Here is a 13,133-nt window from a genome sequence, read left to right on the forward strand (position 1 = left end):
ACCCTTCACCTGCCCCACCAGCCCAGGTCCTGCCTGGGGCTCAACACTATTGCCTACACAGTCAAAAAAACTCCTGGCCTCCAGTCCCCCATGGCCAGGATCTAGAAACTTGGCAAGCATTCCAGGCCACACATATTCTGACTCCACCCCCTTTCTCTGGCCATAATTGCCACCTCCTTGCTCCAGACCTGTAACACATTCCCTAAACATGACATGTCCCCTCAGACCTCTGAGTCCCTGTACTTGCTCTTCCCTCTCCCAACAATGCTGTTCTCCCCCTTCCAAGATTCCAAACACTCATCCGCTAAGACTCAGCTCAAACGCCCCCTGCTCTGGAAGGCTGCTTGGTGCTAAGAGGAGACTGGGGGCCCGGGAGTCCTACAGGCAACCCCAGGGGGACCTTACACATATGCCTTTGGAGGGACCACAACTGTATAATAACATGTATGATGTCTATGCTGCAGGCTTATGACCTGGGTAACGGAGCTAATGTGGGTGACGCTCACACTGGCACTGTAAGTGCACCAGGGCAGGAACTCAATGACAGCAACTTACATGATTATCATTATCACTCCCAAGTTCACCCCACCCTGGCAGCACCATATTATGTGAGGGCTGCTCCCTTCCGAAGGAACAGGCCAGGCCAGCTCAGGGCTGTTATGAGGGGTTCTCCCTTGCATCTCCTTAACTAAAGGCTGAAAGGGAAGATAGCAAATAACTCCAGCCCTGCCACTCGGGAATGAGGAAACTTTGAGAGGAACCTCCATGCAGAGGCAGACAAGGACCCATGAACTCACCCTGCAGGGACCTCCCTTATTTTTATTATAGCCACAGACCATGCCTTTTTGTACTAGATTCTGTGATATATTTGCTGCTTTCTGGGCCATATCATCACATTTCTTGAGGGGAAGAATGATTTGCTCAATCTCCTGAAGGTAAGGTGGCCTTGAAAATGGATCTACAAAGAGACAATTCAGGGGTAAGAGAATCCGAAAAATGGAAATGACCAGGGTCCCACAAATCCCACTCTGGGTCTCCATCGGCACATTCACACCCTGTTCCCCCTTAGAGGAAGGAAGGACAGTGGGTAGTGTCCCATTTGACACAGAAGGACCTGAGGCCAAAGGTTGACACAGGGAGCAGAGGAAGTAAGAAGCAAAGACAAGACAGAAGGAGAAAGAAAACAGAACAGAACAGAAAGAGGCAAGGCCTGATACAAAAGCAAGTGTCTGTCACTCTAGGGTATCAAGACAAACAGTCACAGGTGCCTGTACAGGGCAGGTTCAGATTCTAGGATAGGTTGTGCCCAAAGGTATTGAACCAGCCTCCTCCCACAGAGGAGGCCTTACAGGGCTGCTCTGGCTAGATCCACATCCCAGGTAAAAGTGCCCTACCCACCTGGCAGGTAATTCCAGAGGAATTCCAGGTCATTTCAGCTCTGATTGGCAGACAGCTTACCACCCTGGAGCTGAAATCCACCCTGGAGAGAACCCACCATACCTGAACCCAAGCCTCAAGGTCCTAACATAACAACAGAAGTTCCTGATGCACTTCAGTCACTCCCAAGCAGCATCTCCTCCACCTCTTCCCTGCCCACCTATTGGATAATCAGCTTCTCTGTCCCTCCTTTCAGCCTGCAGGCCAACCCCAGGGCCCCAGGCTGCCCCCGACAGACCCCGCCAGCCAGGCTCACCAAATTCTATCATGCGGCCCCATCCAGTTGCCCAGCACTGTGTCCCAGGTTGCATTCCAACACCCTTTTCAGGGAGACACACTGGCTGGATGTATGAAGAATAATTCACTGAGAAGGCCAGATGAAGAAGGGCAATGTCATTACTGAAAGCATTCCCATGATAATTCTCATGAGAAATGATGTCTTCCACTGGAACGACCACTGCACTTTCACATTCTGAATATAAGTATGTCGTTCCCAGCTTCACTTCCAGAGCCCTAAAGCTGTGGGAAGAGGACACGTCCCTCACAGAGATGCTGGAGGGTCTAAACTCCCCTCCACTCCTTCCAGGTTCCTCCCAGCCTGGTCCCATCTCCTTCACCAGCTATCAGCCCTTTTCTCCCTGTACACCGAATCCCCTCCACAGACTCCTAAGCCCTCTAGCTAGTCAGTCTCCAAGGCAGGACCTAGGACCATCGCAGCAGCACCTGGGTTCTTGGTAGAAATGCATGACCATGTTTCACTGATACTGAATACAAACTAGAGGCTGTGCCCTCCTTTGAAGGTGAGGAAGAGAAAGTTCAAGTAGGGGACAGGACTGTTTCCATGTTATTCAGCCTGACCAGCAGCCCAAGACCACTGCCCCAAATACTCACCCAATTACACAGTGAGCTGCAGTCAGGACCCACCTTGGGGCAATGATGGAACCTTCACACTTGTGTTTACTTCCTAACTGCAGGGTCACCTGCCAGGGCCACTTTCTCTCTGGGGCTGGCACTCCATTAACTATCCCCAGAATCTGATGGCCACATGCTCCTTGGATCAGTAAAAAGGTGACTGGAGGTGAAGCTCCTGCTTCACTTCCACCGCCACCACCTCCTCCTCCTCCACCTCCACCACCATCACCTTCTCCACCTCTAATACCCTTTCCATCACCTCCACCTCTACCACCTCTTCCAAATCCACCACCTCCTCCACTTCCCCTACCTCCACCATGTTTTCTACCTCCTCCAACTCCTCCACCTCTACCACCTCCTCCAATTCCTCCATCCCAACCACCTCCTCCACCTCCTTCATCTCCTCTACTTCCTCCTCCTCCACCACCATCTCCTCCATCTCCCACCTTCGCCCTCGGGCAGAGCCAGGTTTCCACTCAAAAGTACCAGAAGTGTCTGACCCTACAACCCCCTACTGGGCAGTGTTTCCTATTGGCCTCACAGGAGGCCCTGTGCAGCCTTGTAACAGAAGCAGTACCTTGAGGCGGCAACCCTCCAAATACAGGGGTCTGGCTGGATTCCAAACCCACTTTCCTTGCTGATGTGGGCAGCCCTGGAGCAACAGGGACTACTGTAATCTTCAGGGATTTCATGTGTCCTGGACCGGAAGGGGCCTCTGGGGTTGCTGGGCTCATTGAAGAATCCTCCTTGGGTCTGACACCCTCACCTGGGGAACATGAGAGAATAGTGAGAAAAGGACAAGACCGGAGCACAAGGCCCTCATCGCTGGCTTCTTCCCAGAGCCCTCTCCCCACTCTCAGCCCCAATCCCCCAACCCCAGTTCTTAACCCCACCTCCCTGTCCTGCTTCCCCACCCCCACCCCCTCTGAGCACCCCTACTGTCAGCCCTGACTCAAGCAGCCCAGCCCAGCCTAGTCCATCCCTGCCCGCCCTGTTCTCACTGAGCCAGGACCGAAGGACCAGAAGCCAAAGAACCGGGAGCCAGACCAGGAGGCTTAGGAAACCGCCTCTGCTGCTAGGAACTTCCCAGGACGCCATGGGCACTTCTGGCCGCCTCCGCACTCCGAGGCGCCCCCTCCTGGCAGCTCTTTGTCTACCCTCCTGTTGGCGGAAACACGGAGCCAGGGCAGAATCCCAAAGCTGCACCTCCCAGATCTTCAGCTCCTGTTTATTCAAGCAAAACTGATTCTGGGTCGTGCTCTTAAGGCTCTGAAACATGTAATTAATTTTTCCACCTTAAAGTACAGATATTCTGGATTAGATACCTCAATGTAATGTAATAACCGAAGCCCTTAAAAAAAAAAAAAAGGAAATGCAATTGCCCTTTGGAAGATAAAAACGGAAGTATTGTAAATAGAAAATACAAAACAAGGTGTTCTCATCTTGGTGCAGCAGAAACGAATCCGACTAGGAACCATGAGTTTGCAGGTTCAATCCCTGGCCTCACTCAGTGGGTTAAGGATCCCGTGTTGCCCTGAGCTATGGTGTAGGTCGCAGACACGGCTCGGATCTGGCGTTGCTGTGGCTGTGGCTGACAGCTGTAGCTCCGATTAGACCCCTAGCCTGGGAATCTCCCTATGCCACGGGTACCGCCCTAAAAATATAAAAGACAAAAGATTATATATATATATATACATATATATATATATACACACAAAACAAAACAGCAGTTTTGAGTACAAATATAGAGTAAAAGTGTGAATGGAGTGAGCATAGCAGACAAAACAAGGACTTCAAATAGGAGGAAAAGGTAAGGTACAGAAATAGACACTTTGAAAATTTTACACAGAGATAGAGATATTTGGGAAATAAAAAGATAGAAAATGAAATGGCAAGCAAATCTGTGCAAAGGAACACTGAGATAGCATACTGGTTACCAGATCATAGGATTTAAAACAAAGATTGTATAAGGTGCAGAGGGAATTACATACAACAAGAACAGGCATGAAGGAGAAGATGCAATGACAGCCTTTAATGGCTAAAGGAGGGGGGAATAATTTTATGGGTAAGTGGGGCTTCTGATTCAGCCCTCACAGGAAGCTCATAACTGGTATAGGCAAAATTAAGCAAAAATATAGAATATTTGACTCTCATAACTTATCATTTTGACCAACTAGTGCAATGATGAATTTTACAAGTAACAACAGAGAACACTCATCCTAACTGAACACACAGAGAATGTTCAGAATCAAGACCACAGAAGATCAATAATCTCAGGGAATCAATGTGATACTCTGTTCTTGAACTACACATCAGTAATATTATCAACTTTTCAAAAAATCTCATATTTCTGAAACAAAGTGAACACCCTAGTGAATGGTCCTCCTTTCAAAAGGAATTCATGAGGGAAATATGACATTTTAGAGATCAATGCCAATTAAAGCACTACCTGTGAAATCATATGTGATACAGGTACGATAGTTTCAGAAAGTAATTAAAAGATTTAACAATAACCAAAATCAGAGAAAACTGATAATAAACTAGCTAAAAATCCAACTCAAAATGTGGAAAAGATCAATATAGTAAACTCAAAGAGTCTTGTAGAAGGTGGAACAGAAGCAGGAATCAATAAGATAGTGAAAAATTACAGAGAAGACTGACACAACATGAATTTTGTTCTTTGAAAAACTTAATGAGACAACATTCCAGGAGGACTGAATAAAATACTACAAGAGAAAAAGAAAATTACAGAATGAAAAAAGGAAAGCACTTAAACATATGACAGACATTGTTTTAAATTATTAAAGGATAGTATTAAATGCATATACTGACTTCTCCTATGTCCAAGGCAGGGTAATACCATTGTCCTTCCCACCCGAAACAACCTAAAATGACAAAAATACAAAATGACACTTTTCAAGTGGACACCAAAGGACAGACAACTGCGGACTGAGTGAGTGAGCCCTACTATCACCTCTGCTTATGGCCTGAGACAGTTTCCAGGCTGCAATACAGGGAAAGAGAGGCCCGAGACAGAACCCAGCAGGCTCCCTGAGGACAGTAGGCAGGGCTGAGGGCTGGGCACACCAAGGCGACTCTGCAGAGAGTACAGGAGGGGGATTCACACAGAGAGAGAAAACCACAATCAACAGAGGCGCCCCCTTTAGTGCTGGGCTGAGCACTGATCAGTGCATGGATGTGAAGAAGCTACCTTCAGCCAGAAAAATAACCTGTCGAAAAGACTAGAGTGACAATACCTGGAATAGTGACAGCACCAGGAATAGTGCCTGTTCCCATCAGCCAGACTGGGAAAACTCAAGGAACACTCTGTAGCACGTTCAGGAAGGTCTTGCCTGAGCAACAGGGACAGTAGTTCGCAGACCTAGCATTGCTCTCAATGCTGACAAAAATATCAAAACAACACCTGAGACATCAGTTTCCACGTAATTGAACTGCATCCCAAAATAAAGCCCAAGAATATTTCTATTTATTTTATTTTATTTTATTTTATTTTTTGCTTTTTAGGGCCACACCCATGGCATATGGAGGTTCCCAGGCTGGGGGTCCAATTGGAGCTACAGCTGCCAGCCTACACCACAGTCACAGCAAGGCCAGATCCAAGCCACATCTGCAACCTACACCACAGCTCACGGCAACGCCAGATCCTTAACCCACTGAGCCAGGCCAGGGATCAAACCCACAACCTCATGGTTCCTAGTCGGATTCATTTCCACTGAGCCACAACAGCAACTCCAAGCCCAAGAATATTTCTAGGAAAAATCAAACACCTGGTAAAGGCCAAAATTTCTAGTACCCATACAAGTAATACCCAACGTTCAAGGAGCATGAAGATACAACCCATAAAGGGAATAATCAATCCATCAAAATCAGCCCAAAACCAACAAAAATGTCAAATGCACGGGCAAGAACAGTAAAACTGCTATTACAACTGTGGTCGTACTTACACACTCAAATAGGTAGAGATACTGAAGATGTGAAAATAAAAGACCCCAATTAAACTTCCAGACAAAAATGAGAAAACACAATGATCATGGGACTAACTCTGTATTAAATATTTCAGTAGAAGAGATTAGTGGACTTAAAAGACATGCCAATTTTATAAAAAATCCAAAATGAAACACGCAAAGAAAGTATTGAGAAATAGAGCGTTGTGAGTTGTGCCATATTATGAGTGTCCCTAGAATTCCAAATAGAGAGCTGCGGGGCCAAGGAAAAATCACATATACATTTTCAAAAATAATGGCAAATATTTTCCAAATTTGATAAAAACTGTAACCTCAGAGATCCAATAAGCTCAATGGCCACCAAATAAAGATGAAAAAATTAGACTAAAGTACAATGTAATCAAATTGCTCAAAATCAATGAAAAGGAAGAGGAAAAAGATTAAAATGATAGGACATTTCTCAATAGAAACAATGCAAGCAATAGTCTCAGCTGGGGTGAGAGAAGATGTTGCTGTACCTTCTCCTCTCAGCTCCCCTATTGCAAACAGATGTCCTATTCCCAGCCTAGTCAGTGCTATATTTTGGCATTTCTGTGCTTCTGGCTGATGTCTTCACTGTTTAAAAAGGCCCCATGCATATTTCTGAAGTGCTGTCTAATGGTCCTCAAGACTCCCACCTGTAATGCACAATGCAGAGAAAACAGAAGGGTTAGGTCAGCTTCATAAAGGCAGGAATCACACTGCTGCTGGCCACGAGTTCAATGATACTGAATTAACAGGGTGTATGAAATAAAGTGTGTTTAACCAGAAACAAACATAAAATGATGATCACTTGATGAAAATGTTGTGATCAGAAGTTCCCAGGAGTCTAACCTTGTGTTTCTCTGAGAAGCAACTGTTTGGTGTTGGCTAATTCCGTGTTCAGAGCTGCTTCACAGAACATATCAACAACAAAAAACCCTGGCGTTTTTGACCACTATGTTTTAGCGTGGTTTGTCACACAGCAAGAAGCAATTGTACCTCTTACTAAAAGTCAAACTGTCCTGGCCAGGCCAAGTATCTTAGACTGGCTCCCTGGAAAAAGACACTGAGACATACCTGCATGCAAGGTGGCTGGGGAGTGCTCTTGGGAGGATTCATACCTGGAAGGGACCATGTGAGACAGAACTGGGCCACGAGGGAAGCTGAATTACTAAAGAGTTGCCACTGAGGCCTCAGCTGCCCCTAAACAAGCCCTTCCGGGGAATTCCTGGTGGTCTAGTAGTTAGGATTCAGCACTTTCACCTCTGAGGCCCAGATTTAACCCCTGGTATGGGAACTGAGATCCCACATCAAGCTGCTCTAAGCTTCAGCAAAAAAAAAAAAAAAAAAAAAAAAATTCTTGAACACTGACCAAGGAAGCACGGGTGGGCAGGATGCAGAGGCTGGGGGAATAACAGCATCCAATCCAGTGGCGGAGGCTGTGTGAGTGGGCTGTGGCCCAGTCTCTATCTTGACCTAGAGGTGGCCATAGCAATTCCCCCTGCTATAGAGATGCTGAAGTCTACAACAGGAGTACAGGCCACTGGACCCACTGCCTAAGACATCCATCAGACTTCTACCCAGGTGGACAGGCTTTTCATCTTACACTTTCTTGAGAGGAATGGAAGCCATGAAAGCTCCCTCAGTTCAATGAGAAACTAGTTCTCTGGAGTACTTTATGTGCAATACCACAACCTTTCAGAAAACAAAACTTCAGAACACACAAGAGACTCTCCAAGCATTTATTCAGTGGACATCTGAAATCTCCACACTCGTTAATGCCTCAACACAACTTGGGGTGATCCTGGATGTGGCCACTGGAGCACTGGGAAGGGGGTTCCAAGACTGAATGGCCCAGGAGGGCTTGTGTGGCAGAGGCTGGGCACTCACAGATGGACCTGCACTGGGGAGCAGAGGACCTTCTCCCAGCCCAGACAACAAGCCAGATGTGGACATGCTGATGCCTTCTCAACTCCCAACACCACCAAGCTGACCAGGTTGATAAAGTGTCAGGTTGAAGTCTCTTTCACCATTGATGACATCTCTTCTTCGCTAGACGTTCTCCAAGATGCAGATGAAGCATCATGTGCACCTGTCAAGCTGATGGCCATCCAGCTGGGAGGGTTTCACCCCCCCTTCCCAGCAGGCAGACCACAGCCGAGGTGTAGGCGTAGATGAGGCAGGTTCCTGCATCAACAGGCTGGGAAGCTTCCAGGGTTTCTTTCTTGCTGCCACTCTGTGTCATGAGGATCTCCACAGGGTCAGTGGATCTCAAATGGAATTGAGCTACAGGCATTGAGTAGGGGTGAGAAGTCAGAGGCCAGACTAGTGTGAGACTCAGAAACAGGAGGGATCAAGGGGTTGCCAGGAGGTCCAGGAGCACCAGACACAGAGGTATGCTGAAGAAGCCCTTTGAGTCCAGAGGAGAAGCCTGACTCATTCTTGCAATGACCCAATCCTTGTAGAAACTCACTTCTGTATAAATTCCTGGATACCCTCTGAGACCACAGCCAATGCCCCAGCTCACAATCCCCACTTGGACCCATGAGTCATTAAATTCACAGACCAGGGGACCCCCAGAATCTCCCTGGAGAAAGAGAAAGATACAAACACAGCAATGGAAAATGATCAACATCATAACAGACTCCCCAAACTGCAAGGCACTGAGGAGATGGACGTGAGTGGGGCTCCCCCAGGTACCACTCAGATTCTACCACCCCTAAGTTTCCATGAATAATGAGATTTGATAGTTAAAAAAATTTTACAAACAAAATTTGTGTATGTCATCAATTATATAAAAAGAATTGAATATTCTCAGAGAAATGATATACTCTAAAATATTAATAGTCCTTACTTGTATATATTGCCTGTCACTCAGAAGGGGGTTATAACACATGACTTGTATAATTGGGATTTCATGCCTGAATCTCCCCTCCTCCCCTGTCTCCCTCTAAGCAGCATCAGGTCCTTTCTAATTAAGGATCAGATCAGGCCTGCTTGGCAGAGACTTGGTGGCTTGTCTCCTTGAATCCCCTTATTGGAGAGTGAATGAAGAAGCTGCCAGATAATACAGACCCTACTATCTGTGGATGAGGAAACTCTGGAAGGACAACCAAAATGCAGAGGTAGCAAAGGGCCCATGAACTGACCTGGCAGGAATCCTTTCCTCTGGAGCTGGTACCACAGACAACCCCCTTCTTGACCACATCAAGGCGACTTTCCATCTTGTCTTTGAGCACCTCATTACATTTCTCATAGCGAAGAATGCTTAGCTCAGCCTCCTGAAGCAGTAGTGGAGAATTTCCTGATGAGGTTATAAAGATAATTCAGGAGTAGGTAGATCTGCTTAGTGGGACAAGACAAAAGCCCCTGGTACCCACTCTGGGTCTCAATAGAGACACCCTCTTAGAGCAGTGGATATTGTCCCCATTTGCCACTAGAAGAAATGAGGCCCAGAGTTGATGTGATGAGAGGAAGTGGTAAGATTCAAAACCAAGACAGGTAAAGAAACACAGCTTAGGACAGGAAGAGGCAACCTCAGAAATCAAAACCAAATATCTGCCATACTGAGCAGCATTAGAAATAGTGATAGGCATCCTGTATACCAGTGAAGTATCTTTATAGTGGGGTCAGATTCTCAGACAGGTACTACCCCAAAGGTACCAAATCCAGCCTCTCCCCAGGGATAGGAGGCCCTACACTTTTATCAAGAGGAGCTCTCTAGCCTCTTCTTACTCATAGAAAGCTCCCTATCCACCAAGGAAGGTGCTTTCATCTTAGAGCAGCTCAGATTAGCAGACAGATCAACACCCCTTAAGTTAAAATCTACCCTGGAGAGAACCCACTTTGATTGTCACTCAAGCCCTCAAGTCCTGACATACTAATAAAAATTTGTAATATCATCAACTACTCCCACCAGCATCTTCTCCACCCTCCTCCCCTACCCACTTGCTAGAAAACTGCCTCCCTGTCCCCTTTAGTTTATAGGCCGACACCAGGGCACGAGGCAGCTTCTGCCCTGGCCTGAGTTTGCTGCCATCTTGCTTCACAGTCTCACCTCTTTCATCTACTTTCCCCCATCCAGTCACCCAGCATTCTGTATCAGCTTGGACCATGAAAGTTTTTTCAGGGAGGCACACAGGTTGGATGTGCGAGGAGTAATTCACAGGGAAGTCAAGCAGAGCAAGGGCAATGTCATTTTCGATTAGTCCAACAGGATTGTAATATTTATGGATAACGATGTCTCGGACTGGGATCTTGACTGCCATTCCAGAGAGGTTCATCAAGTGTATGTCTCCCATCTTCACTGTGTATTCCACATGGCTGCAGAAAGATCCTTGAGGCTCTATACTCCCCTTCCACAACTTCTAGGTTCTTCCCAGCGTGGTCCTATCTCCAGTCCCACTCATCAGCTACCTCCCTCTCTCCAGACCACAACCCTTCCCAGACCCCTGGTCACTCTATGCAGTGGTTTCTCAAAGTTTGATGTCCAGATGAGCAGCATCAACATCACCTGGGAACTTGGCAGAAATGCAAAGTCTCCGGTCCTACTCCTGACCTACTGAATCAAAAACTGGGGATGGGCAACTATTGTTTTAACCAGCTCTGCAGGTATTCCCATGCTCATTAAAATGTGAAAGCACTGAGCCAGCCAAATTGGCCAGCTACAGTCCATTCCCCTTAAATATTTCCATTTGCAAGTCTTTGCCCACACCCTGTCTCCCAACTGACATCTCCCCCCTCTTCTTGCCACTTGGGTTGAACGCTAATCTGCACAGGCTTAAAAGAAGTAACTTTGGGAGTTCCCATCATAGCGCAGTGGAAACAAATCCAACTATGAACCATGAGGTTGGAGGTTTGATCCCTGGCTTTGTTCAGTGGGTTAAGGATCTGGCATTGCTGTGGCCCTGGTATAGGCCGGCAGCTGTAGCTCCCATTCCACCCCTAGCCTGGGAACCTCCATATGCCATGGGTGTGGCCCTAAAAAGCAAATAAAATAACATAAGTAGCTTTGGACTTGATTTTGGGTCTTGACTTTCCAGGCTACCAAGGGCCTAATATCACCTACCTCTGACTACAACCTGAAGTGCAGGGACTGTGACCTCTCCCCCATCTTTTTCAGATGAGGAAAGGAAGTTCAGGAAGGGGTCAAGACTGGCTCCAGGTCACACAACTTAACCAGGACCCCAAGCCCAGAGCCCCCAAAACTCACCCAAGTATGCAGTGGGCAGCAGTCAGCACCCACCGATTGGCAATGAGGGAGCCTCCGCACATGTGCTGATCATTGACCTGCAGGCTGACCTGCCAAGGCCACTTCCTTGCTCTGGCAGGGCTTCCACCAACTATTCTCATAGTTCGAAGGCCACATGCTAAAGTAGGTCAGTGAAGGGAGGGGACAGAAAGTAAAGCCACTGACACCACCATCACCAGAGCCAGATAATCCTCAGAAGTCTCAGAACCCTCAGAGAAAAGCCATGTGCCCCCCTGACCCCCAGCGCAGGTCTGTATTCCCTACCTCTCTTAAGAAAATGGCCACGCCCACTCAGATCTCAAGGCCAGGGCTGGATCCACTCAGACCCCCCCCAGGTTAAAATCATGTTCCCCCCGAGAGCCTCCTCCCCCAGGGCAGGGGCCCATGACCCTCAGACCAGGCTGGTTCTCTGCTGCAAGGCCGGTCCCAAAACATCACCTGAAGGAAAGAGCTGTGTTTCTTTGGTCCCTCCTGGTGCTGGTGCATTTAGGGATGGCAAAGCCTTGTTGGAATCAGAGTCGCTGGGGGAAAACTCCACCAAATTGGGGTCTACTGCAGTCATACCGGATTCAGGGGACCCCGAAGTTCCCGGAACCCCTCCAGGAGGCAGTCTCCACCCCGGAGCCCCAGGGCCCTCAAGGCCACCCCCGGAGGTGGGTGGAGAGGGTGAGGGAGGCACCAACCCGCCCTGCGCCCCCTCCCCGCCCACCCAGGCCTCACTGAGCCAAAGCTGAAGAACCAGAAGCCACAACAGGAGGCCCATGGAGCCGCCACAGCTGCTGAGCACGCCCAGGAACGCCATGGGCACTGCAGGCCTTCTCTACACTCCTGGGCGCCCCCTCGCGGCGGCTCCGCGCCTGCCCTCCTGTGGCGGGAAACAGAGTTCTTTGGCGGAAATGGGTCCTGCCGCCGCCTTGCTGTGTGGTCTTCTGGGGGTCAAGGCCTGGGCTGGGCGGGGCTGCGGAATCCTGACTCAGGTGATTCTTTTCTCTTCCCAGCACTGCCTGGACTCATTAATGGGGTGCCTCCAAGATGCTCGTCGTCCCCTGGCATAGGTCCCTGGCCACAAAAAGTGGTAGCCCATGCCACCACCACACGAAGATGCAGCCACAACTCCCTGCCAGGCTGGAATAAGCCTTACCGGGTGTTTTCCTCCCCTTCCTGTTTGTAGTAAAAATTAAAATTCCTCAGTATAAATGTTGCACTGAATGCTACTAACCACCGGGTTTAAAAATGATACTGCTATCTTTTAAAAAATCAACACCCATGTGAAAAGAGCTATTAGGGAAATGCAAATTAAAACCACAATGAAATGTTACTACACACTTAAGAGACTGGCTAAAATTGAAAAATTGTGACAACATCAAATACTGACACGGATGCATAGATGCTGAATCACTCATACATCGTGGCAGGAATGTAAAATATCATAGCCACTTTGGGAAACAGATTGGCAGTTTCTTATAAAACAAAATATGCAATTACCATATGACTCAGTAATTGCACTCCTGGGCATTTAGCCCAGAGAAATAAGATTTATGTGTATA

The 13,133-nt window shown here is 47.8% G+C and overlaps 1 protein-coding gene across 3 annotated transcripts in view; it reads right to left on the bottom strand.

Moving 5' to 3' along the window:
* LOC100516643 (serine protease 44) overlaps positions 1–13,133 on the bottom strand; it is a 30,603-nt gene that overhangs the window by 1,615 nt on the left and 15,855 nt on the right. The window contains exons 1-7 of one of the 3 annotated variants that reach the window (XM_084988365.1): positions 12,025–12,520; positions 11,548–11,704; positions 10,393–10,658; positions 9,485–9,639; positions 6,833–6,991; positions 3,351–3,510; positions 2,927–3,115 (exon numbers count right to left, since the gene is read on the bottom strand). In XM_084988365.1, coding sequence (XP_084844491.1) covers positions 6,890–6,991; positions 9,485–9,639; positions 10,393–10,658; positions 11,548–11,704; positions 12,025–12,388 — 1,044 coding nt within the window. In that variant the 5' untranslated portion in view covers positions 12,389–12,520 and the 3' untranslated portion in view covers positions 2,927–3,115; positions 3,351–3,510; positions 6,833–6,889. Of the gene's footprint in view, positions 1–2,926; positions 3,116–3,350; positions 3,511–6,832; positions 6,992–8,063; positions 8,923–9,484; positions 9,640–10,392; positions 10,659–11,547; positions 11,705–12,024; positions 12,551–13,133 lie in introns of those variants that run through there. The other 2 variants (XM_084988366.1, XR_014823141.1) reach the window with 2 other exon arrangements.

Source organism: Sus scrofa, chromosome 13 (genome assembly GCF_054392235.1).
Source record: "Sus scrofa isolate SSC_HxYL_T2T_F1_AM1 chromosome 13, Sscrofa_HxYL_maternal_Yorkshire_Landrace_v2.0, whole genome shotgun sequence".
NCBI classification, from domain to species: domain Eukaryota; kingdom Metazoa; phylum Chordata; class Mammalia; order Artiodactyla; family Suidae; genus Sus; species Sus scrofa.